This window comes from Pezoporus flaviventris, unplaced genomic scaffold, assembly GCF_033815535.1.
Source record: "Pezoporus flaviventris isolate CSIRO_AGI_PZ_B2104156 unplaced genomic scaffold, CSIRO_AGI_Pfla_v1 ptg000285l, whole genome shotgun sequence".
NCBI classification, from domain to species: domain Eukaryota; kingdom Metazoa; phylum Chordata; class Aves; order Psittaciformes; family Psittacidae; genus Pezoporus; species Pezoporus flaviventris.
The window spans coordinates 267,334-294,319 of record NW_026892832.1 but is presented as its reverse complement, the minus strand read 5'-3'; the positions used below and the strand labels follow the sequence as shown (position 1 = coordinate 294,319).

General features: G+C 40.4%; 1 protein-coding gene across 1 annotated transcript in view; it reads right to left on the bottom strand.

Moving 5' to 3' along the window:
• The window catches only part of CAMK4 (calcium/calmodulin dependent protein kinase IV), a 144,288-nt gene extending 122,829 nt beyond the window's left edge, over nucleotides 1-21,459 (bottom strand). The window contains exon 1 of the mRNA XM_061443073.1: nucleotides 21,161-21,459. Within this exon, the coding sequence (XP_061299057.1) occupies nucleotides 21,161-21,357 (197 nt within the window). The 5' untranslated portion in view covers nucleotides 21,358-21,459. The remainder of the gene's footprint in view (nucleotides 1-21,160) is intronic.
• Nucleotides 21,460-26,986: the final 5,527 nt, after the last annotated feature.

Here is a 26,986-nt window from a genome sequence, read left to right as displayed (position 1 = left end):
TTCATAAGGTTGGCATCAGCCCACCTCACAAGCGTGTCAAGATCCCTCTGGATGGCATTCCTTCCCTCCAGCATATCAACCAAACCACACAGCTTGGTGTCATCTGCAAACTTGCTGAGGGCACACTCAATCCCACTGTCCATGTCACTGACAAAGATGTTGAACAAGACTGGTCCCAACACAGATCCGGGAGGGACACCACTCGTTACTGGTCTCCAGCTGGATATTGAGCCATTGATCACAACTCTTTGTGTGTGGCCATCCAGCCAGTTCTTTATCCACTGAGCGGTCCATCCATCAAATTGATGTCTCTCCAGTTTAGAGACAAGGATGTCATGTGGGACAGTGTGAAATGATTTGCACAAGTCCAGGTAGTTGACATCAACTGCTCTACCCCTGTCCATCAGTTCTGTAGCCCCATCATAGAAGGCCACCAAATTGGTCAGGCAGGATTTCCCCTTACTGAAGCCATGCTGGCTGTCACCAAGCACCTTGTTGATTTTCATGTGCCTTAGCATGCCTTCCAGGAGAATCTGCTCCAAGATTTTGCCAGGCACAGAAGTGAGAGTGACTGGTCTGTAATTCCCCGGGTCATCCATTTTCCCCTTCTTGAAAATGGGGGTTATATTTCCCTTTTTCCAGTCATTGGGAACTTCACCTGACTGCCATGATTTCTCAAATCTGATGGCCAGCGGCTTCACAACTTCATTTGCCAGCTCCTTCAGTACCTGTGGATGGATTTCATCAGGACCCATGGAGTTGTGCATGTTCAGATTTTTAAGATGGTCTCAAACCAGATCCTCTCCTACAGTGGGCCCAAGGTCTTCATTCCCACAGTCCCTGCGTCTGCCTTCCAAGACTATATGTTTATGCCTTCCAAGACTATATGGATATGTTTAACTACAGATCTGCCATTAGAAAACTCTATTGTAAAATCAACCTATATAAAGCATCAGTAGTTTTTATTTTCCTAATCTGGGTTTCAAAAGCTGTTCCTAAAAAACTCTGTCAGAAGTGTAATCACCTGCAATGCTTAGCTTCACCCACGCTGAACTGCTTTACCGAAGCAGCTCTCCCACTTCTTCTGTTACCTCAGATATTCTTATCTATGAAAAAACAAAAAAAAAAAAGAAACAAAAAAAAATCAAAAACTTACATTTAATTAAAAATAATTAGAGAACAAAACAGCTCATTAAAAAGAAGTCCAGCAAAAGATTCTTCCTTTCAGATTTAAATGATACAAGACCATTCCATAAACAGAATTCCATCTGTCTGGTGGCCAGATAGTCCACGCAACCTCCATCCAGAACACTCAGAATGCTCTATTATTCAATAATTAATTTTCAACTCTAACAGCTAATTTAGGTCTTTTATCCTTTATATATAATATTACTCTATTTACAGTGTCAAGCTACGTGAATTGGCCTGACTTGCTTTATAGATATTCTTGGATGCATAAAACGGTGCTCACATACCTACCATTAGCAAGACAGAACTCATCCTTCAGGAAACAGTTTACAGCGCAGCTCTTGCAAAGCTGCTGCAAAATTTCTTTAAATGTGAATCTCTTAATTTTAGCTGTGCAAAAGTATTTGGTTAAATTCCTGCTCTCAAACCATACTCTACAGAGGCACTTTCAGAAGGTGACCCACTTATTTGTAAAACAGGTGTGCAACACAGGCAGGATCAATTACTATTTGTTTCTTTCGAGTGGTAACAGAAGGGGTCTACACAGCTTAAGAAGCTACGCACCTTCTCAAGGTACTAGACTATTAGACAGAAAAAATTTTGGATCACCTAACTTTGATCCCATTCTCAGAGTTTAAAGCCAATCATAGTTTCTTTCAGGGTCTTCACTACCCATCTTTGTCCTATGTTACATTCAAAACCTTCAATGAATGGTCAGTTCTAAAGATAAGCTGAAAATCTAACATCACATAGTGCCATACAAATGACATCATGTATTTGTGTACTTCAAAACCACCACTGTTGCCACAAACTCAACAGCCAGTATTTAATATTGGGGAAAAAGAGGGAAATTCTTGCGTGACCTCATACATGCAACTTTATATCTCTAAGGTGTGTCTACAGAATGTACTAGCACATGGATAACACCTTTAATTTAGCTTGAGAAGGTAGCTTTTGCAATAGCAAATTAACAGGAAGAATTTCCATGGATGGTAAATATGCATGTAGCTGTTCAGAGGCTCCAAGAGACTGGTATCTCTGTGTCTTCCCTTTGCCAAAGGCAAACAATGGGAGCTTATCAGTAGTTTATATTTTTTGTCTTCCCTAAAAATATGACTGGTAGCCTTGTTGTGCATCTTCTCTTATAACTGTCTTTACACGTCCAAATGCCAAGGGCACAAGCCAAGTGTCCAAATAGTTTTCAGAATCATCATTATTTGGGTTCCCCATTAAATAATTTACATGGCACTGCGTAGGAGAAACAACCTCCACTCCCTTACAAGAACTCTGCTTAGTAGGAGGAAAAGAATGATAAAACCAACACATGGAAAGAATTATCATCATTGAAACGTGCAGATGGTGCAATAAAGTTCTTGGTGAAGCAGTGAGCAATGAATTTACTGTGTAGCATCAGGCAGACTAGCAAAGTTTGTTTTCCGATAACTCCGATTCTGCTTGAGAATCTACATTTAATGAGAACTATGCCTACGAAGCAATCATTTGAATGAATTAAAGACAGCTTTTAGGCCAACATTTCAATTCACTGACTGATGGCAAAAAAGGAAAACAACATGCAGAAGACTGAATTTAGGAAATTATAGATAAGTTTATGTTATGTGAAAGTACATTTTATGTTGGGTTTGATTGTTGGATTTTTTCTATGTACCAAACTTTGCACATGCTATTATGGGCAAAATTTATTAAATGCAAACCAAAAAGGTGTTTTATAACAAAAGGTTACCTTTTGTCATTTAAAATAATGAACTTTTTATGTTAAATGTATTTTAAATGCAAAACATATCAGCTTTGTTTCATAATGATTGTAATGACAGACTGACTTGAAGAGCACTGGCTGGAGATGAAAGAGTACTTCCTCATCTGTAGCTTTTCAGACTTAAAAATTGTCAGGAAATAACAGTTCCAGTGGTAGATTTAGCTCATACTTGTGACAAGAGAGGATAAAAATCAAGGAACAGTGTTAATCATCTCAATGCTGTTAGAGTTCAGTCTTATGAAACCCAGAGACAAAAGTCTAGATGACTAATTAATTGATTTTCACACGCCATGTTGGTCTTTCAAGAATAAACAGCTTCAGTAAAGAGTCTTCCACATGAGAATCATATGAAAGAAAGGTACACTTAATGCCTGTATTTTACATCTCAGTTTGAATTGAAATCATTGCCAGGCTGGCATACTACTATCTCATCTCAATTACATGGCAGGGCAAATGCTGACATGACTACTAGTTCAAGGTAGAGCCCTCCATGGAGTCTGATGCTATACAATAAATGAAGAACTTCAGAGTTCCAAAACTCTCATTTCATTTTCCAGTCTCCTCTTCAAATTTTTGAGGTGAGTTCATCTTCCATTAATAACTCTTCTTTTGGAGTGAATGAATACGTTCATTTCTAAATGACAGAGGGATCAGATTAAAGAGTATTGCTTCCCAGTAGAAGAAAGTTCTAACAAAATTCAAGGTTGTGGAAAATGCAAAATCGACGATAATGGACTTCTGCATTTTCTTTGAAAAATTTAAAAGTGAGGAAGAATATTCTCAAAGTGGCTTTTCCATCTCCGCTGTCCACAGAGGTGCAGTATGGCAGCTGAGGAAGAAAGGATCTTTTTTCTGTCATGTTATGAGAAGGATGGCCTGAGAAGATGCACCATTTAAGAAGAGGAGAAAAATGAGAGAATTTATCAAGTAACCTGTAGCTACTATTAGGCATTTACTAGCAAATATGGACTGCAGCTGTTGGCAGAAGTTTAACATTCTAAGAAGAGATGTGGAGTTAACCTCAGTTTGTACCAGGGGAAGTTTACATTGGATATTAGGAAAAATTTCTTCACCAAAAGGGTTGTCAAGCACTGGAACAGGCTGCTCAGGGAAGTGGTTGAGTCACCATACCTGCAGGTATTTAAAAGATGTTTAGCTATGGTCCTTAGTGACATGGTGGACTTGTCAGTGCTAGGTTTACAGTTGGTCTGCAATCTTAAAGGTCTTTTCCAACCTAAATGACTCTATGATTCCATCCAGGTGAAACTTAAAATGCTCTTTTCACCCTGAGACTCAAAACTGTAACACCCTACATCTTCCACCACTCTTTGGAAAGTCTTCTTACCTAGCTTCAGAATGCTATGCTGTCTATCACTGATACAAGCCGGAACAAGTATTTCTAAATTAAAAATTAAGTTTTACATTAGTCTTCTAAGTACATATAATTAATTTCATTTTCAGCAGGGAACACTCTCAGGTGATTCCCATTCCCTCAAAGTCATAATATGAGAAAAACTTGCAAGTTACCTTCTCATCCATCTGAGGTGTGCCTGCATGTGTGCATGCACACACGTGTGCATTTAAAGCACCTACATGAATTACAGAGAGTTCACAATAGCAACTCTTATTTTTTTTAGGGACAACACTAAACACAGTTAGTTTCAGTAAATACTGTCACCTGTTTTACTTCCAAACAGTTAAACAACACTGAGTTTTTCTACAATAAAACTGATACTGTAATGTAAGGTCATAGGTGAACACTAACACAAAGAAAGCTGACAGAAAGGACTAACAATCCAAGGAGCCTGCATTCAAATTATTCATTAGTAGATACTGAAACACTCCTAATAGAGCTTAATCAGGCTGAATGTATGTCATTTAGGCATGAATTTCACTGTCCAGTAATGACAATATTTCTTCCAGCCATTCAGAAATACGCACTTCTTTTACAAGCTATATAAATTGTTACCTGAAGAATTTCCAGCACCACTAGAAAAAAGCAAATCTGATTCAAGATTTGTCATCTTCATTCACCACTTCCATACCAAAAACTATGCCTATAACAGTAAATAAATTTTCTCAATCTACTCATTAGCTAGGAGTTGAACTTCTATCCCTCAATTTCTGAAACTGTTCTGTCCCTTGCATAGTTCATCAAAAAGACAAATTAAATGATTTGTCACAGCATGGGGATGTGGAATAATTTCACAAAATTTTTGCTTGTCTTTAATCATACAGATTTTTCCTTGGCTGGACGTACAGTAGCTAACTCCATGTGGACAGACATGAAAACTAGTAAAAATAAGTGAAGACCTTCACATTGTCTGAAGTGTAGTAAAGTAAAAGGAAGGCATAGGATGAAATCTCGCAGAGGAACAGCAGCCACTTGCTTCTGCTTCACTCTTACCTCAGATCTACTATTTACAGGCATTTGCCTCAAGGGGCAAGAGAGCACCTTCTTACTTGTTTTTTACCAAATGAAAAATATTCTGTGTTGAAAGCATCTCTACAGCATTCTGCAGCACAGGATGGCTATAATAGTGAACAGCAACTGCACTGTAATTATAAATATCATAATTCTGTAAAGAATTTGTGTCTACTGAACAAACAGCCTGTGATAAATCTGATGTTGAACTAACTACAGTTTTTCCAGGGCTAAAACTATTCTTAAACTATCTGGGAGGTCCCCAGACCTCCCAAACTGAAGACAGAGAGGGCACAGAAGAGATTATGGAACAGGTAAAATGACCAAGAACACATTATGGGCACTTGTTGAGACTTACTTAATGGGTTAACTTGAATTCATGAAAGAAATAGCTTAAATTAAGGTGATATCTAACCTCTTGTACACCACCAAGCCTTTTTAGTCTGGAAAGAAACAAATATTATGAGATACATCTGGAGGACTGTATGTTTGCTCTGTATTGCTGAAGTCATTTAAAGCTCTAAGATAGGATATGTGGATATGTGGATATGCATGATAACATGCGGAATAATCAATGTAGCTTCTAGAATGGGAAGCCACATCTCAAAATGACAGAACCTCTTTGAAGAATTTGGCAAGCATTTGAATAAAGGACATTTGATTGACTGCCCTGTTCTTAACACTGCTTTCTAGGTACATGCTTCTCACTGTAGCTGGAGACAGGCTGTTGGCGTAAACAGATCTTTGTTCTGACTCAGCACAGCCATTCTTAAATTACAAAGGCTCAAATAATTTAGGATGACCAGTTCATTTCAAATTTATATTGCAAAAAATACATGCATATTTAGTCAGTATAGGGAAAACAGGATTTTCAGATGCAATTTTTAATTTTAGTTGATTTTGAAATGGCTGAAAGTTCTGAAAACATACACTTACTCTTTTCAAACAAGAGGGCTCCTGTCTCCACAAACAGAATGGAAAACACATTCATGCTTTCATTAGAGTTGATTCTTACCAAAAAGCAAAATTTAAAAGGATAACGCACATATTCAACCCACTACATGCTCATCTCTGAGAGCAAGAGCTCCAGTTTAGACATATTTTCCACTAGCCAAGCATTAAGGATGCAAACGAACAAAACATTGGCCCCTAAAGAGATTTTTACTTCAATTTGAGATAAGAATTAGGAGAACTTAGCTAATCCCTTGGTGATGTCAACAGATCAATATTTGAATTACTGCTATTGATGAGTGGACACTGAAAATCAATACAGTTATTCTGAAGACAAGCAGGAAAAAACTCTCCTGAGTTATCAAGACAGCTCCTCATAAGACGGGCAGCCATGTCATATGGTCTTTTTCACAAAATGATCACATACCAATTTTTGACACATTTCTTGTCTCTGCTGCTCATATAGAAGAGGCCACTACAGAACTACTGATGGTTAAATATTTTCTCCTAAATTACAATTTTTTTCATAATCTTGATCAAGCTACTTCTCTCCTCCTTTCATGCAGGAGTCATCCTTAAATTTCAGGGAATAAGTCTACATCACAGGTGTGGTTCTCTGTTGGAGAACTATTATCACCTTTCCCCAGCACCATCGCTTGGACTAAAGAATACCAATTCCTCCACATTATATTTTCAGATAAAAAAATTACAAATAAGTTTAAACAGGACTTTTTGTAATACATATGAAGGCAAGCATTTTATGCCACTGTTGCAGTCACTTTTTCACAACTGTAACTATCCTGGATGGATAAAATCCGAGGACAAATCAGGTCCTATAAGTCACAGACCCACATAATTTTCAAGTGCCATTTAAAAACATACTATTTTTCATTTTTATTTTTCATTTTTGTATGACTGTTACTGGAGCTGAGTCCTTCTGCATTCAGGAATCATCAAATTTATCCTCAATCCATATTCAAAAGATGGGAGAAGGAATATGGCATGGTGGCAGAAACCTATCTGCATAATGAAATCTAATCCCTTACTTTCCCTGAAACATCAGGATTTCTATCAGCTTTCTGACTAGCATTCTAATTTTACCCTGTTTACCCAATTTTTCAGCTTCTAAAGTTTGCTCCCATTAAATACAGTATAAAATATTTCTCTTTGCATAAAGATGATTGAGGGCACTTTCTAAAGAAAGCACTGGGGCTGGGAGAAAGGAAGCTGAGAATAGCCATAGCATCCTTATCTGAAGAAGCAAAGAGTCATCAAAAGAACATAAACAAACAGATTCAACCTTGGTATGGGCAATACTGCAATAATGCTTATTTTTCAGTTTCAGTGAGATAATGGTAGAAAGGGGAACAGTTTTACAAACCACTTGCTTCTGGGATTTTCTTCTCCTCTCAAGAAAATTTGCCTGTGCAATCTCACCTTCAACCAAACATTGTCAGAAACACACTGCTCTTTACTTCAGTGTTTCTATGTTTTTCCAACATGCATACTTGAGCAATAATCCTTTGGCCTGTTACGCATCTCATTAATTATTGAATTTGGCATAACCTTAGGAATACGTTGATTCAGGTGGGAAGGTATTGGCAATATGGAAGAGGGAAATAATATCACGAAGGAAAAACTCCACTTACTACTTGGGGAGCAGGAGTAAGAGAAAAGAGATAAAATTCAGCTGTATTAAGTGCAAGGTCAGGCATTACAAACAAACAAGAATTTTGCTAATAAATGTAAGTTTCATCAATTGCAAACAGCAGGAAAATGGCAGACAGACAGTTTGGGCAATGAACAACAAGACAGCTACAAACTATCAATATAGCAGCTGGAAGAAAGGCAAATGTGTTCCTGTCCCAATCAATAATGTCTACCGTTTTTTTATTAGAAAAGTCTGAGAGTTTTATAACTGGATTTAGCAAATAAATACTGCTTCTGCAACCTCCATATGTTCCAGTAGGGAAATAAATCCTATGAAATCTTAAGCATTTTTGGTGTAATTTGTAAAACACAGTCTAAGCAGGAACAAAAGACGGCAGAAACAGTTAAAAGAGGGATCTGCAACAAAACTCTCATAAGGCACCACAGTATAAGAGATAAATATAATTTTGTCCTTCAATCTGGATACTTTGAGTCAATGATATCTTTAATAAACACAAAATGTAAAATGTGAAAGTGTTTGTAAATTTTAATTCAAAATTGTTGAAAAATTCCATGCTGTGAAAATGGCCCTTATCCACTTCATGCCAAGATTTCAATTCTTCACCCTAACTCATACCAAAACCAAAATCAAAATTACTAAAATTTATCATGGGATGGAAATTCTAGAGTTTCCTAAATCTGCCAGTTCACCAAGACATGAATACATGGGTAAAACAAACTGTAACAAGCATGACTCTCAACCATGATATATGGTCTTCCAGTGGCCACATGCCATTGTGGGTATGCTAAGGACCATGAAAAATAACAAGGTGGTTGGTGGCACCCATCATGGCTTCACTAAGGGGAAATCCTGCCTGACCAATTTGATGGCCTTTTACGTTGGGGCTACAGAACTGATGGAAAGGGGCAGAGCAGTTGGTGTCATCTACCTGGACTTGTGCAAAGCGTTTGACACTGTCCCACATGGCATCCTTGTCTCTAAACTGGAGAGACATCAGATTGATAGATGGACCACTCGGTGAGTAAAGAACTGTCTGGATGGCTGCATGCAAAGAGCTGTGGACAATGACTCAATGCTGAGTTGGAAAACAGTAACAAGTGGTGTCCCTTAGGGATCAGTGTTGGGACTGGTCTTGTTCAACATCTTCGTGAGCAACATGGACAGTGGGATTGAGTGCGCCCTCAGCAAGTTTGCCGATGACACCAAGCTGTGTGGTTCAGTTGATATGCTGGAGGGAAGGAATGCCATCCAGAGGGACCTCGACACACTTGTGAGGTGGGCTGATGCCAGCCTTAGGAAGTTTAACCATGCCAAGTGCAAGGTCCTACACCTGGATTGGGGCAATCCGAGGCACAGCTACAGACTGGGCAGAGAAGAGATTCAGAGCAGCCCTGCAGAGAAGGACTTGGGGGTGTTGGCTGATGAGAAAATGAACATGAGCCGGCTTCAGTGTGAGCTCACAGCACAGAAAGCCAACCGTATCCTGGGCTGCATCAAAAGGAGCATGACCAGCAGGTCGAAGGAGGTGATCCTGCTCCTCTACACTGCTCTTGTGAGACCTCACCTGAAGTATTGTGTGCAGTTCTGGTGTCCTCAACATAAAAAGGACATGGAACTGTTGGAACAAGTCCAGAGCAGGGCCATGAGGATGATCAGGGGACTGGAGGACCTCCTGTATGAAGATAGGCTGAGAAAGTTGGGGATGCTCAGCCTGGAGAAGAGAAGGCTGCGTGGAGACCTCATGGCAGCCTTCCAGTATCTGAAGGGGGCCTACAAGGATGCTGGGGAGGGACTCTTCATCAGGGACTGTAGTGACAGGACCAGGGGTAACAGGTTAAAACTTAAACAGGGGAAGTTTAGATTGGATATAAAGAGGAAGTTCTTTACTGTAAGGGTGGTGAGGCACTAGAATGGGTTGCCCAAGGAAGCTGTGAATGCTCTGTCCCTGGTGGTGTTCAAGGTCAGGTTGGACAGAGCCTTGGGCGACATGGTTTAGTGTGAGGTGTTTCTGCCTATAGCAAGGGGTTGGAATTGGATGATCTTAAAGTCCTTTCGAACCCTAACTATTTTATAATTCTATGATTCTATAACTAACATCCTTCTAATCATTACGCTGTGTTGGCTTTGACTAGGGAAAACCACAATCAAATGGTCGTACTAATTATTTGATACAGTTAATAAGAAGTACAATGGCAAATTATTTAAACAAACTGCCTAGTAATTATTTATTGTATTCATTCAAAAATAGCAAACATAGCCAGTTCACAAAATAGGGACTGGCCGAAGACAATAAGTAAGGTATGTTGGGCTACTTATTTGAAGAATAAATTGCTAGCTCTAATTTAGTTATCTGCAAGGGAAATACATATGAGTTTTTCCATCACAAACAACATTTCATCTTTTCTATAGTCATGCAGAAAAAGAATGTGAAGAGGTTAAAATATTTGGGGTTAATATGTAAATGTGACAAGAACAATAAAAATGGACTAGGCTAGATCAAACCAGCTGAAGCTACTTTACAGTAACGTGGGCTATTGTCTTTTAACTAGACAAGCTGAAGATTCAAAGGGTCAAAAAGATGCTGTTGTGTCAAGGAGGAGGATAAGCAGAGGAGATTACCAAGGTTGTTTTGTCATTTGAAATGAATGATTCTCGGAAAATAGAAGCATATTCTTTTTATGCTACTGCAAATCAAATCAAATCTGAGCAAGTTTTTATAGTAATGAATAAACCTGCTTTTTCACTCAATTTTATTCCTGTTCCACTTGGCTTTGAACACCTGTGATATGAATTATGCATAAAGAAGTTATTTGAATTTAAATGAAAAAAAAAATTTACCTACATATTTATTATGGAGTTATTATGGAGGCGTTTTCATCTCTATAATAGTCAGAACAGAAAACATGCCAGTAAATTTTAGGGTATCTCTTTTCATTGCAGATTTTTGATTACACATTGTCCCAGTCTGGCAATTGGTTACTAATCTTACTTAGCTTTCATCAATTATTAATGAAATTCCACAAAGTTAGCAGGTAAAAACATTCATGCACAAGTATCTTGCAGGTCTCTGAACTTAAGATCACAATAATGATGCCAGAGTACTCAACATGTTTTGTATTCAGTTTTAGAAAATCATTATTGTACAATATAGAAAATTGATAACCACGTACTCCAACAGGAAAACAAACATCTGAACAATCAGAATTGCAGTTCATTAATCTAGAAAATATGTCAATAGGGTAAAAAGAAAGGAAGAAAAAAGTCAGTACTCATCTGTGGCAGACTTTGAGTCTTTATAAGCCTTACCAAGACATCCATTTTCTCTGCAAAAATATAAAAATATGTAATACCACCATATTAAAAATAAATAAATAAATAAATAAATAAATAAATAAATAAATGTGTGCCAAAAGCATTGAAATAATTTCTGGCCCAAAACAAGATTTTAACACACTCTCATTGGTCCAAAATGTTAGACACCCAGTAAATCAGAAATAGCAAACACTATCTTGTATATACATAGAATTTGAAAGAGGTATTTTGTTAAGTTTGAATGAAATTCAAACAACTTTTCTCCACACAATAAAAGCAGCTAGAAGGTCTCTATCAACTGAAAGTCGCACAATTCATGCTCAGCCTTTCACAGAAGGGGTAAGAATGTCCACTCCTTTCAAGATAGTATTAAATTTTTTTACAGCTAGACACAAATAAGACCACAGCACATTCTTTGGTACTGGCAGGTGCCTCTGTTAACAAGGATTATTTAAAGAAAAATCAGTATGAATAATATTTCAGAAGTACTTCAAGATAATACCAGACTTCTTATTCCATGGATATTCATTGAGAACTGACACACTGTTTTATTTCCATTCATTCATGAGTGCAAAACTGTTCATAAAAATAACTAAATTAAATTGGAATTCCTGCATTTCATTTCTGACCTAATCTCAACTTCTTTACATGAATTTGTTATTTACTAATATTAGCATTTGAGGTTTCTAATAAATGAACAAATGTCAACGAGCAATTCACAATTTGTGGTGACTGATCTGATTGACTGACACACCCCCTAAGTCACATGAAGCCATGCTGCCTCACTACAGAACATAAAATTAAGACATTTGTAGAACATTTCTGTTTATGTGTTACTCAGTTCTGCCAAAGTCTGTGGAACAATTGGGGTAATCTTTATGAATATAACCACAGTCAATTCAGTATTTTAAGTTGCAGCATCAGTTCCCAAAGGCAGTGAACGTGGCAGACACACATATGCTGTGAAGATGAAAAGACTGAAAACAAGTAGCAATACTGGTATATTTATGATAATCTGAATTAAGAAGAAACTAGGAATACTGGTAGGAGGGAAAAATTATTGCTAGAGGGTGGGGGAGGGAGTGGAAGCAGACATACATCATGTTTTTGAATGATACCTCCTCCTTAAACCCAACCAAGTGCTTTTTTATTATTTTTCTTTCCCACAATGCCTTGAGAGGAGCCAGAAGAAAAATTCATCACATTTTTCTACTGAGAAGAGTTTGGGGAAAAGGACTGTAGAGACGACATCAGTTCTGAGGTAAAGTTGCAGCGCTGGCATCTTATCTGTGGCATACAGATACTCACAGCGAGGTATGCATTGGAGCACATACTATATGTTTGTTGATTGGCTTTTAACAATTAACTTTGTTTTTTGAGGCTGTGCATTATAAAACCTGGTCTTGCTTTTACCACTGCTTTATACCCCCAAAAATGCCGTGATAAATAGACAGTTAACTGTGAAAAGGCAGCATGCTTTGGGGGGTTTTTCTTTCCTCAACATGGTTCCCGTCTTCTGTATCTTTTACTTTACATTTTATGGTTCTTGAGTTCTAGTATGGGTAACTGCACATAGGAAAGGAAGGCAGCTTAAAAGGTACAACTTAAAAGTTGTTTGGGTGATTACTTCACTTGTGTAAGAATTAGCATATTACTGACCATGTAATTTGGTGGTTCAAGCCAAGTAATTTCTCTCCTGTTATCGCCTGCAATAAAAATACTTATTCAATTTCAGATGTACTGCCTCTCTAACAAGCTAAAAGAACAATTTCATTATGTTTGACCCCTACTTCTGACTATTTTTATCTATGTGTGTACAATACATACGAACCATCAGTTGGGGTTAAGATTGCATAAAAAGATAGAACACAGACTCCCTTGTGCTTTCACAATGAAGCAGAATTCAGACATTTAGACTTGTGTATTTGCTGTTGACTTGTTCATTTATGCATTCTTACCATGCTTCCTCTCCCCACAGTAAGCAGATCTTTACTAACCGGATAACCACCAATTTCACGAGAGATATTCTTTTTACAGTACAATGACACTCATGCTGTGAAAGGGTAATTAAAAGCTTTTTGCATTTCCATTTAGATACAGTGGTGCTGCTCTTGGTTTGTCCAATGTCTTTTGTAGTATTTATTATTTAACTGTCTGCCCCATTTAAAAAAAAATGGGTACAAATGACAGCTTTTACAACCAGTCATTAACTCATTTCACTAACTTGAAAATAAAGAAGTAAAAACTCACTAATATAATTTTTATTATTAATAGCTCCTCTTTAAGTACAAGAAAGCTGAGAAAATTACACACGATGATCACCTTTTCATTCCAGCTACTCAAAACTTCCTCAGCATTTCTATTACAGAAAAAAGGTAACAGCTCTATTTATTGACAGACCAATGCATTGAGTACACAACCTAATAAGAACACAGATATAATGCAATACTCGGCAATGACTAATTTTCCACTGCCCACTTTAAGTGCTGAATTTTTACTTATACAATATATATTTCATTTAGCTTCTAAGTTAATCAAAACCTGAGCAGGCTGACCTGTGCATTGTGTCCAATGCATGAAATCACAAGCACCCGACTAATCAACTTGCAGATTAACTACATTAGATTCAAATGCAGTACCACCAGCACATGTAATCAAGTGCAAGAATAATAATAGCAAGAAGTGCAGCGCAGCATGCGCACACCAGTGTTACAAATGGTGGCAACATGCTGGTACCAACACAAACTTTTAAGCAGGTTTCACATCAGATAAGCCATCATCTGGTCCTGTGAACTGGCTGCTTATAAAAGGTTAGAGTGGATTAAGTGCTCCTGAAGTTCATCTTCTGGTTCAGCTACATTCAGGCTGTTCTGTGCGCTCCAAGAACACCCCTTGATGCAAAGCAAAGCATAGTGAGAGGGGATAATTATGACATTTGTTTCATAAAAGTCACTCCTGATACAAATTAAAACTTCAGTGTAGATGCACCCACAAATTGCTTTTTAAAAATAGGACTGGTCTAATACAATACAAATAAAATCTTAGCAATTCTGTAATTTGAGACACAAAAATATATGGTTTAATCAGTAGCTTATTTAAGTTCATATTTAGAAGAAGAAGAAAACCTTTTTTTAAACTGTTTTTTATATAATACAGTTATTACTTAGATCACAGAATCATAGAATATCTCGATGATCCCATAAGGATCATTGAGTCTTATTCACTGCTCCTTGCAGGACTACTTTACATTAAACATGTGAGTAAGTCCAGACACTCCTTGAACTCCGGCAGGCTTGGCACCATGAGCACTTCCCCAGAGAGCCCATTCCAGTGGTTGACCACCCTCTCAGTGAAGAACTTTTCCCTGATGTCCAACCGAACTTCCCCTGACTCAGCTTCATTCCATTTCCTCATGTCATGCACTGGCCACCAGACAGGAGATCAGCACTTTTTCCTCCGCTGTCCTCCATGAGGAAGCTGTAGACTGCCATGAGGTCACCCTCAGCCTTCTCCTCTCCAGGTTGAAAAAACCAGGTGGCCTCAGCCACTCCTCCTAAGTCTTGCCCTCAAGACCCATCACCATCTTGGTCAGCCTCCTCTGGACACACTCCCATAGTCCTTCTGTTGACGTGAGACCACACCAACATTACTAATTGTACTAAAATGTAAGCAATCTGTTTATTTACAGACACAGCATTATGAGACAAGCATAAATATATTCCTGACAGAAGGTAGCTACAATAGTTAGCTTCTCTGACATGACTGTTCACAAGTGTTAACAGGCAAACAGTTGGTCCATAACTGACTGAATCAATAAACCTACTTTCCATCATGCCATGATGGAAACAATTCCTTAGTCACAATATTAACAAGAATCAGATATAAAACTAAGCCATTGTAAAAAACTGTGTATTTTATTATCTGTTTTCTGAGCCCTAGTAAAGTCTGCAACTCAATGCAAAATTCCTGACTGCAGCAGAGCAATGCTTCTGCCACAAATCCCAGCTGTAAACAGGTTTGAACAACTGTCTGTAAAACCTAAAAAACTGATTTTCTAATAAGCAGTGTCAAGTGTGCCAACAAATACCCAAAAAAGCTTTCTTATTTTCTAAATAAGAAACATGCAGAGAGATAATGTTTAGACAAGCAACTTAGCACCTAAGACAGATATTTGGACAACAGACTCAATAACAATCTTTCTTGGCAAGGTTCAAAATGTCTACTCTAAGAGATTATTTTTCTCCATAGCTAGAGCCTCAAGTGACTTTTATCTTTTTTGCTTTTTCAACATCCAGTTTTTTAATTCTGAATCAACCAAAAAAAGCTGAAGAAAATACTCTCCCTGCACTGAATAAAGAATTTTAGTTGTCAAAACCCAGGCTATTCAGCCTGGTTCATGATACCTAAATGAGGAATTTAATCTGAAACACTCGTTTAAGAAGCTATAGAGCTTCCACAGAAAGCATTCATTGATTCATATAATTTTTTACTTTTGACTCTCCCTAGTCGCGCATTTTGATAGGGGCTGACTTCCCCCTTTTTAGAACAGTGTCTTGCTTAACAAAAATCTGACATCCTCTTTCTGCCCAGTTTAGCATTTGATTGTCTTGTCCACAACAGCACTGCTTCAGTAGGAGCAAAGCACGCGATCACTGTACAAGAGCCTATGGTCAACCGCTTAGGCCATTTTTCAAAGGAAAAGATGAGGTGGACAGAACCCCTTCAAGAGGAAAAGGAAGATAAAATCTTCAACTAGGTTTATGCGAGCTGATGCAATGCATGAAGATGACTGCTTTCCACATCCACCTGCCACCTTAGCCACTATCAAAAGTGCATCATGCTCTCTGTACCACCTGTCTTCCTACTGCGAAGTGAGGTCCAGTATACCTACCACAGCAGCTGCAAAATGAGGCCTCAGATCCACATCTTCAACTTTCTCCATCAGCAGGAACTGCCTGCATGAAAATGCTTCCTGTTTACCTGAAGGTGTGAGTGCAATAAGCAAGTTGTATCATGCAACAACATGACCTGGAGGACAGTCAAACCTACACAGGCAGTTTCTGCTCAAAGATAATCCTCATCCTGGTTCAGCCAAGCACTGCATGCTCACATCCAGACATCTAACACCATGTGCCACCAACTGCATGCCTGTGTCTCTTTGGGAAATCCTCAGTTCCATTACCAAAAGTCACAAGCAAGAAAGCAAAAAAGGTACTGAAGGAGGAACTGACATACTTCAAAAGTACCCCAAAGCAAACTGAGCAACTGATTTCAAAACAAACATGGCAGTCTGCAAAACAAATTATGTGGGAGAACAGAGAAAAGGCCCTATTTTTTTTTTTTTTTTTTTAAGGAATGGAAGGGAAAATAATTGGCACACTTTCAAAGCAAAACATGTTTCAACTTCAAAGCATCAAGCACAAAACCAATTCATTTCTATGAAATGATGCTGATACAAAGGAATTACCTGATTTCATTTACTACTGCCATTAAAAACGTAGATGCTACTATGACAGAACTCACAAGTTCTGCGTGAAGAGGGGAGGACTCTGGAGAGACTTTATTGCAGCCTTTCAGTACTTAAAAGGAACCTGTGAGAAAGATGGGGAGAGACTTTTTAGCAGGGTCTGTTGCAATGGAACAAAAGGAAATGGTTTTGGAGCAGAAGAGGGGAGATTCAGGCTGGATGTGGGAAGGATGATTTTTTGCAGTGAGAATGGTGAAACACTGGCACAGGTTGCCCAGAGAGGTGGTGGATGCACCATCCCTGAAGACACCGAAGGCCAGACCAGATGTGGTTCTGGGCAACCTGATCTAGCTGAACACGGCCGTGCTCATTGCAGGGGGTTTGGACTGGATGGCGTTTGGGGGTCTCTTCCAACCCAAACTATTCTATGGTTTTAAGAAATCTTCAGTTCGAACAGCACACTGAATTTAAACTCTGTGCTAAAAACTCAAGAATAGAAACCACCTATATGTAAGTTGCAAGTACTCAGTGCCTTTCAGTTTCAGGTCCTCTGCAAGGATCACACAATTGAAAGACTGCCCACAAACAAAAAGGTAACTTTGGAAGATCCTGTTTTATCATTCTTGCACAAAGAAAAATGCCTGTAAATTTTCTTGGGGTGTTTTTTGTTATGATTATTTTATTTAACCTAAAAATCCTAAGGCATACTTCCAGCTGCTCTTGACCATTTAACAGATCTAAAATATACCTACAATAACAACATTAGTTTAAATTCAAATAGTTATGTAGTTTGGTGCAAGAGAGTGAATGATAACTAAAATTCCATAACTAAAATTCTAATAAATACCTTTTTCATCATATTGCTGAGTATCAAAAATTGTTACTGAATTTCTTCTTCACTTGAATACCATTTTTAGACTAATCCTGAATTCAGAAACTCTGTACCAAAAAATGCACCAAGGGCTATATAAAGCTAACGAAAGGTTTTAGCCTTTAAGTAACATACAAGTTTAGAACTTAAAATTATTAAAATCTTTTTCCAAGGGGAAGTGCAAAATAATCTTTTAGATGAAATACACTTACAATGAAATTCCAATGTCAATAATTCACCAGTGTTGCAACTCTCAGAGAAGGAATAGATACTCTTTGCAAAACAAAGGCCAAAATTTAAGATTTACAGCATTTTGAATTCCAGTTACGTGGTACACACACACACGCTCCCTTCTCCCTTTACCTCCCCTCCTGCATTGTCAGAAATGAGCTAAAAGAAAGGTGAACTAGCTAGGATTTCAGCTGGACAGAAAAATAGGTGTCCTGGGTCAGAATAAAAGCATGTCTAGCCCAGAACAGTGTCTCTTAATAGTGGCTAAACACAGATGTCTCAAGAAAACTATAGGAATAGAGCAAACCTACGTCAGTACTGTCAAAGAATATTCTCACAATGTTCAACAGATGAATTTACAGTTCAGTAGTTAGTATCTTCATGTTTAATCAGTCTTACTGGATTTTCTGAAGGTAAACTTGCCTAGTTGCCCGTTAAACACACGGAAACCTTTAGCGCATATATATCCACTAGGGGGGAGTTCCACCATGTAACTACACAGTGTGCTGAAACGGCCTTACCTGTGGCTCTTTTTTGACTTGCTAGCTCTGTCGGATGCCTTGTGGAGGTTTCATCAAAGAAAACCGCAAACAAGCACCTCAGCTAGGTGTTCATAGATCTCTGTCTCCATGTCGGCATCTCAGTAGATCTCTGTCTTAACCTCACTATAGGATTTAAACAACCACGTGGTTTCTCCTCCACCCCTATTTTATCTAAACTGGATTTCATCCACCATTTAAATGCCCTAACGGTCCAATAAGGTCTTTCTGCAATTCTTTATAGGGAACACTGTTTTTAAAACCCTTAATAATTTAGTAAGGCCAGAAAATATAATTATTCAACCCCCTTTATTTCTGACCATGTTGAGCAACACAGACACCTGAACTGATCCTTGTAGAACTCCACTATTGAAAGTCAGCTGTTTACTCTTACCCAAGCTTTTAGGCATTTACTGTTTTTCTTGGTAGCAGTACCTTCCTTCTCTTCTCCCATGCCTCCTTAGTTGTTGTAAAAGGAAGAATTACTGACCATCATGGATCAGCGATTTTCCACACATACTTTGCAGAAAAGATACTCCTTCCAAAGGGGAATTCCCATACTTGGCAATAGCTGTCCAAATGCAGGTCTTCGCATTTGACAGATGACCTCTTCCAATCTCTGTATTTGTTAAAGATATTTTAGCAGAGTCTCACGTTGGTTCTTGTAGTGTATTATTTTTATTGTATCTGAACAGATTACATATTCATATTTTTCAGCCTCAGCCAATATACTTTCACCACCACTAAAGTAAGCAATAAATACGTTTTTGTAGATGTACTCAAAATCATCTCCATTATTAAAAGGTTGGAGACAAGATTACCAAGAGAAAACAATAGTTTTATATTACACTTAGGAACCAAGAGGGACTGTTGGATGTCCCTTACAGATTTGTAAGATACACCTAGGCTGCCAGAGGAGGGCTGAGATAAGCATCAATGCTCTGGATGCTGTCTCCTAAAGGATCTCAAAGCTAGCCTTGGGACCTAAGGACTGAGATCTCACTGCTATACCCATTAGTGCAATTTTCCCTTGAAGCATGTATTCCTCCGAGAATTCTCTCTCCATTCCCTACCTTATAGTCTTTGACTAAGACAGTTATTAACTTCTGTTTTCTTTTTGCTTTAAATCATTTCCTATTTCTGTTTGACAGCAAAGCAGATTTAGTAGCCAACATCTCTACACTAGCTGGGTGTGGTTATCTTCCTTATTCAATCCTTTTGTTAGGGTTTCAGCATCTACTGTCTCACCTTGCATGGCAAAAAAATCCACTGCACCTCAGCTTTCATTAACCCTTGCTTCCTTAGAAAGAGAGTTCTTTTAAAACCCCTTTCCAAGGTACTCAGTAAACGCATGATGTATCACTGATACAGACTATTCTTACATAAAGTCCACAGTCCCTATCATGCATGCTGAAAGGATTTTAGACAGACCACACATAACAGTACTAACTGAGATGACAGAGTTGGTATCAACTGCTGCTAATTAGCAGTATTGCATGGTTTGGTTTTGGTTTTTTGTTTGTTTGGTTGGTTTTTTTTTTTGTCACTTCTGGACACAAAACTGACACAACAATATTTACTGCTTTACATTTTTATGTTTTTGCATAGGTGTGCAGAGAAGTCAAGTATAAATGTGCCAAGTGTACCTAACTTATGCCTATTTAATTTTGGCTAGCATGAGTAGCAACAGCGGCAAAGACGTACCTGCAGATGCTTGAGACCTAGCCAGCAAGCCAAGAATGATACATTGTATTTCTACCGATCTTCCTGCACCTATCAGTTACAGCACAACAAGCACAGGTATGGCGGGTAAGCCGCAACTTCCATTGCATGCAAAAATACAGTACCAAGGCAACCATGTTATCACCCGAAAATTTCCCCCAGTCATCCAGGATTTCACTGTCATTAGACGTCTGGATCCCCCTGTCACTGGCAAAACTAATAATTGCTATTTGCTACCTGTTGACTTACAGATTTTAGTTATCTATTATAAACCCTTTAACCCTTTAAAAAGTTGTTTTCCACTTTTTTTTTTCTTCTTTTTTACAGTTTATTTTCTACCCACAGATTCAACATGAACCAACAACTGTAACTGGAAAGTAAAAATTGCACATTAGGTATAGGCAACAGCATTTTACACTGGGCTTTGGTTTTAAAAAAGCTGAACTCTTGGGACCTTTAAGTTGCCAGGCAGAAGCACGTAGGGCAGAATTCATGAATGAACATGCACCACTCGCTTGTCTGTGCTGCACTCCACTGAGAAGACTCCGCTAACAGAGGCCTGTTCACAGACTCCTGTCTCAGCCGGGAGTTTCAGCAGAGCAAGGTCTAAGGGTGCTGACAATGGTGATAACAGTAAGAGGTCTCAAATGAAGTGAGACTATGAATAAGCTGGCATTTTAGTGCCCTCAAAGTGATGCCTACCATTCAGCTGATACAGTATTAGGTATGCAAATACACAGGTACCCTGACCAACGTTCATGCGGATCAGCATCTGCCGGAAGGGATTGACACCTTCTCCTGAACATCACTCGTTTCTCTTGAGGATTTGCACAGCGTGGCTCCCAAGAGGTGTAATTTTCCTTCGAAAGGCTACACGTAGTGAAAGCCACAAGCTCTCCCGCCGCCGTTCACACAAAACAAAGTTTTGCCGCTCTCGCCACAGCGAGCCCGGCCGCAGGGGAGTGGAGCCCCAGTGTTAGCCCCGTCCCTGTCCCTGTCGCGACTCACCGTCCCAGCTCGGATTCGAGCTCGAAGTAGTGGGCCAGGGTGTCCTTGTTGGAGCCATCGATCCAGTAGTCGGGAGCGGCGGACCCGGGGCGGCCGGTGGCTGAGGAGCCGGAGGAGGAGGAGGAGGAGGAGGAGGAGGAGGAAGAGGATGATGATGATGAGGAGGAGGAGGAAGAAGGCATGGTGACTTTCAGCATGCCGGGACGCCTGTCGGGGGCTGCCCCCTCCTCCGCTGCAGAAAACAGAAGAACAAGGCGGCTGGCGACGATGGGCCTCTCCTCTCCTTCTCCCTTTCCCTCTCCTTCTCCTCGCCTCTTCCCTCCCTCCCTTCTTCCTTCCTTCCTTCCTTTCTTCCTTCCTTCCTTCCCCCCCCCCCCCCCCCCTCTTTCTCTGTCCTTTTTTTTTCCCCTTCCTTCCTTCCCCTCTTCTCCTCCACGCCGGGCCGGACCCGGCTGCAGCAGCAGCTTCCCCAGCCGTGAGGGGCGGTGGGGACACCTCCGGAGGGGCGGGCCCGGGGCGGGGCGGGGGGCGAGCACGGCGGCGGCTGCGCAAGGAGCCGCCTAGCTCGGGGGTCGCACCGGTGGCGATGCTTTCCAGGCGCGCTGCGGGCCCGCGGGCACTCCCCGGTTTCAGGGAGCGAGCCCCAGGGCGGACTGAAAGCAGCATCCCGCCTGGAGCGGCCCCACGGACGGCAAGACGGAGCTCCAGGGGAGCGCAGCTTCGCGAGGGGAGGAATGGAATCCCGGTGTGCTGCTGTTCGGCCGGGGCCGAGAAGGATGCACCGCCCCCGGCGAGGCGGGTGCACCCCATTATGCTGCACCATTTTGGCAGTTCCAAATCCGGGATGAGCTGTCAGAGTGAGACGCGGGAGCTCAGGATTTCTCTGTCAGCGTTCGCTGTGAAATGAAAGCTGGGGAGGAGGGTGTGGAGGCAGTGACTGAACAAAACAATTGGAGCTGGCAAAGAGACTGACAGGTGCACAAACGTGACTGCAAACGAAAAAAATACAGCTTCCCTTCCCACCACAGAACTTAAAGAAGCCATAAAGAAACAAAATCGCTGTGCTGCCATGCCACTCTTAAACAGGTTATGAAATCTGCAGGTTATGAAATGTATGCAGTTGTGATACAGTATTTTGTAACCCTGGCTGTAAAAATCTTAGCCAGAAGTACCTTTATATGGGCAGTTTCTGTTGGCATAGTGCTGGAATAAAACAGCAGTTGTGTGTGCCTCGCATGCATAGCATGCCAGATCAATCCTACTCACATCCTCTCCATGCTATTACACCCACTTGTACTGTCACGTAAGCACAGGCATGAGGTAAAATGGACCACGTGCGAGCCTGTGCAGCAGAAATGACAGAAGTCCTCCAATTTTCAACCACGACCCACTAGCCTGTTTTTAAACATTGCATTCCTCACTCAAATAAAGCCTGGTATCCTGTTCAGTGTTGTGTCAGTTCAGGTGTATTAATGTTTTCCAAGATGGTTTGTTTCCCCCCATAAACAAGTCTGTCTTTTACTATTCCCCAGCTTCCTTACTTAGGAGGGGGCAAGTAATATTAACTCTGAATCTCTTAATTTCTCAAAGACTTTAAAAGAGAAATGCTTCTCTCTTCTTAAGAAGATAATAGAAGAAATATCTGCTAAATCAGGTCTCTTTTCATGGTAGGAAAGGATAAAAAAGATAAATGAGATGAGAGTTAATGCCCCTTCCTCTCAAGTTTACTTTTTGCTGTTATAAAATTAAAATGTAGATCCCCATCTTAATTTGATATTTGTATTATTTCCAAATCCCTATTTGAAAGTCAGGAAAAAGTATCCCAAGTTCTATGCAAGCCAGTTTGACAGAAACTCCAGAATTCCTTCAAGATGAACCTTGTGCCCAAATCACCTATCATGAGAGGGCTGAGATCAGTGCCAGAGCAGCAGACAAGCAGCTGGCTCACTGTTGCTTGTGCTTCTTCCCAACTCCCTGGCTCACTCTGTCTCTGCTGGTCAGCATAAAACTTTTCTTCATAAAGCTTTGCTTGCTAGGTGACAAATTTTCCTTATGACATTTTCTGACAGCATCTCCTGAGGTAGGAAATGGTCACTGATGATGGAAACATCAGTGCGTGTATGATGTTTGTGTGTGTATGTATGTCTGTGTATGATCATACACACACACACAAATGGCCAATCAGCGCACTTTGAAGACTGGTATTCACTATCATATTTTTCTTTAGTCAAATACCTAACATGTTCTGTAACCCAAAGGCCACATGTTTCTGTTGTAGTGTAGAAAGATTATGTTTATCCAGATACCTGTAATCAGATTCACATCTCAGATAATCTGGAAATGTTTACCATGAACCTTTATGTACTCCTTAATGACTGCCATAGCACCAGGGGATTTTTTATCTTTATTTTTTGTACTGGGCTGCTTATGTGAAAGCATCTGACTTTCCTTAAAACTGTGCCGAAGTGAGCTGGATTGTACAACCTAGTACTTGAAAACTGACTGCACATTATTCTGCAGGAGCTCCACTTGCTTAAAAAATTAGAATAACAATATCTGAATATGTCCGTATGGAATTAAAGAAAGTCTTCAGGTTGCGCGCTGCGTGTAACCAGCACACTAATGCCTCTCAGTCTCCAGGAAACCAAAGGCAACGCTTCAAAAGCACTGTGTTCCACGCAGATCTATGTTAAGAACATTAAGATTTGCACTGTCATTATTGGACATGAAACTAAACCACAGATAAAACTTCATGTATGTGTTTGTGACATACTATGTGTGAAATTTCATTATGTAGCTACAAATATCATAATTTTCCTGCCACCAAACTCAGGTTACGAACTCAGAGGGAAAAGGCAGGTCAAGGAGGCATGCTTCTTTTACTGAGGAAGCAGTTTTTATGAACAAAAAAGACATGCAACAGATGTGCAGTCTCTTGCCCCTCTCCTGCCACCCATAAATTTAAATCAGATTCTTTCATCAGCTGGGTATGTGAAAAGATTCAGTAAATCAGGTAAGAATGAACAAGAATGAACACAGTGTAAGGAGAGGGCATCAGAAGTGAGGAGATGTGTTTATGCAAGAAAACAAAGAAGAGGAACAGGGAGATCCTTTGTAGAGTGTCAGTAAGGAAAAAGAAGGACAGTAGCAACACATCCTTTTGCTTCAACCCTACTCACACGTTTTGAAGTAAGGAAGATTTTTCCCAATACCTGGAAAAAAACATAAAGAACAATGATTGCCTGAAGATGAACTGTTAGAAAACAATGTGATGCAGCCATCCATGAAACACATTTTGTGGGCCTCCGGTAACAGGGCAATTTTATAGTTATTGCAGGAGGACACATAGAACAGTTATCTTTGCAGCATAGACACAGCACATATCATTCTGTCTCTCTTTAGGTCATTCAGTCCTTGGATTTCTAGAATATAGAAGGATACTTGAAGCATTCCCTTTCATTTTGCAGGATCAAACAGCACCCTTTGGTTCATAAAGCTGATCCACAAGCCTACGTGAGTCATTAAATCCAAATAAACTGAACCCTTGAGGAGAGGCTTCACACATCAAACATCAAAAGTCACTTAGTAGGACCCATAGAAGGTACACATAGCCCTTCTTGAGTGAAGCACACTTACCTCTCTTATCCCTGCTCACACAAAATTCAACTGGAGGTCATCTGCCATTATTACATAGAATCATAGAATGGTTAGGGTTGGAAAGGACCTTAAAATCATCTAGTTCCAACCCCCCTGCCATGGCCAGGGACACCTCACACTAAACCATATCACCCAAGGCTTCATCCAACCTGGTCTTGAACACTGCCAGGGATGGAGCATTCAGAACCTCCCTGGGCAGCCCATTCTAGTGCCTCACCACCCTCGCAGGAAAGAATTTCCTCCTTATATCCAAGCTAAACTTCCCCTGTTTAAGTTTTAACCTGTTACCCCTTGTCCTGTCACTACAGTCCCTAATGAAGAGTCCCTCCCCAGCATCCCTATAGGCCCCCTTCAGATACTGGAAGGCTGCCATGAGGTCTCCACGCAGCCTTCTCTTCTCCAGGCTGAACAGCCTGACCTTTCTCGCCTGTCTTCATACAGGAGGTACTCCAGTCTCCTGATCATCCTCGTGGCCCTTCTCTGGACTTGTTCCAACAGTTCCATGTCCTTCTGATGTTGAGGACACCAGAACTGCACACAATATTGCAGGTGACGTCTCACAAGAGCAGAGTAGAGGGGCAGGATCACCTCCTTCGACCTGCTGGTCACACTGTTCTTGACACAGCCCAGGGTACGGTTGGTTTTCTGGGCTGTGAGTGCACACTGAAGCTGGCTCATGGTCATTTTCTCATCAATCAGCACCCCAAAGTCCTTCTCCACAGGGCTGCTCTGAATCTCTTCTCTGCCCAACCTGTAGCTGTGCCTGGGATTGCCCCAACCCAGGTGTAGGACCTTGCACTTGTCATGGTTAAACTTCCTAAGGTTGGCATCAGCCCACCTCACAAGTGTGTCAAGGTCCCTCTGGATGGCATTCCTTCCCTCCAGCATATCAACCGAACCGCACAGCTTGGTGTCATCTGAAAACTTGCTGAGGGCGCACTCAATCCCACTGTCCATGTCACCGACGAAGATGTTGAACAAGACCGGTCCCAACACTGACCCCTGAGGGCCACCACTCGTTACTGGTCTCCAGCCGGCCATCGAGCCATTGACCGCAACTCTTTGTGTGTGGCCATGCAGCCAGTTCTTTATGCACCGAGTGGTCCATCCATCAAATTGATGTCTCTTCAATTTAGAGACAAGGATGTCGTGTGCGACAGTGTCAAATGCTTTGCACAAGTCCAGGTAGATGACATGAACAGCTCTGCCTCTATCCATCAGTTCCGTAGCCCCATCATAGGAGGCCACCAAATCGGTCAGGCAGGATTTCCTCTTAGTGAAGCCATGCTGGCTGTCACTGAACACCTTGTTGTTTTTCATGTGCCTTAGCATACATTCCAGGAGAATCTGCTCCAAGATTTTGCCAGGCACAGAGGTGAGACTGACTGGTCTGTAATTCCCCAGGTCATCCATTTTCCCCTTCTTGAAAATGGGAGTTATATTTCCCTTTTTCCAGTCATTGGGAACTCCACCTGACCGCCATGATTTCTCAAATATGATGGCCAGCGGCTTTGCAACTTCATTTGCCAGCTCCTTCAGGACCCACGGATGGATTTCATCAGGACCCATGGGCTTGTGCGCGTTCAGATTTTTAAGATGGTCTCAAACCAGATCCTCTCCTGCAGTGGGCCCAAGGTCTTCATTCTCACAGTCCGTGCCTCTACCTTCTAAGACTTGGGTGGTTTGGTCAGAGCCTTTGCCAGTGAAGACGGAGGAAGAAGTCATTCAGAACCTCAGTCTTCTCCAAATCCTGTGTAGCCAGTTCTCCTGAGAGCTTCCTGAGGGGGCCTACGTTCTCCCTAGTCTGTTTTGTATTTGCTACGTACCTGTAGAATCCCTTCCTGTTATCCTTAACATCCCTAGTCAAGTTTAATTCTAACTGGGCCTTGGCTTTTCTAACCATTATGAGCTGCTCAAGAAATTTCTCTGCGATAAAATGCTTCCTTGTTTCTAATGCAAAACATTTTCTTTCCCCCTTCCCCCTCCCCTGCTCTTATGCAGTTTAAACTCACACCAACCCATGAGGTGAACTCTAAAATGTACGTATAAGAATATAAACTTTCTGCCAGTGTTAAAATGATGACAGCCATAGAGAAAGTTGAAAAAATGGAAATTATTATTAAAACAGAGTCACAGCCAAAATAAAACAAAAAAAAAAGAAAAAAAAAG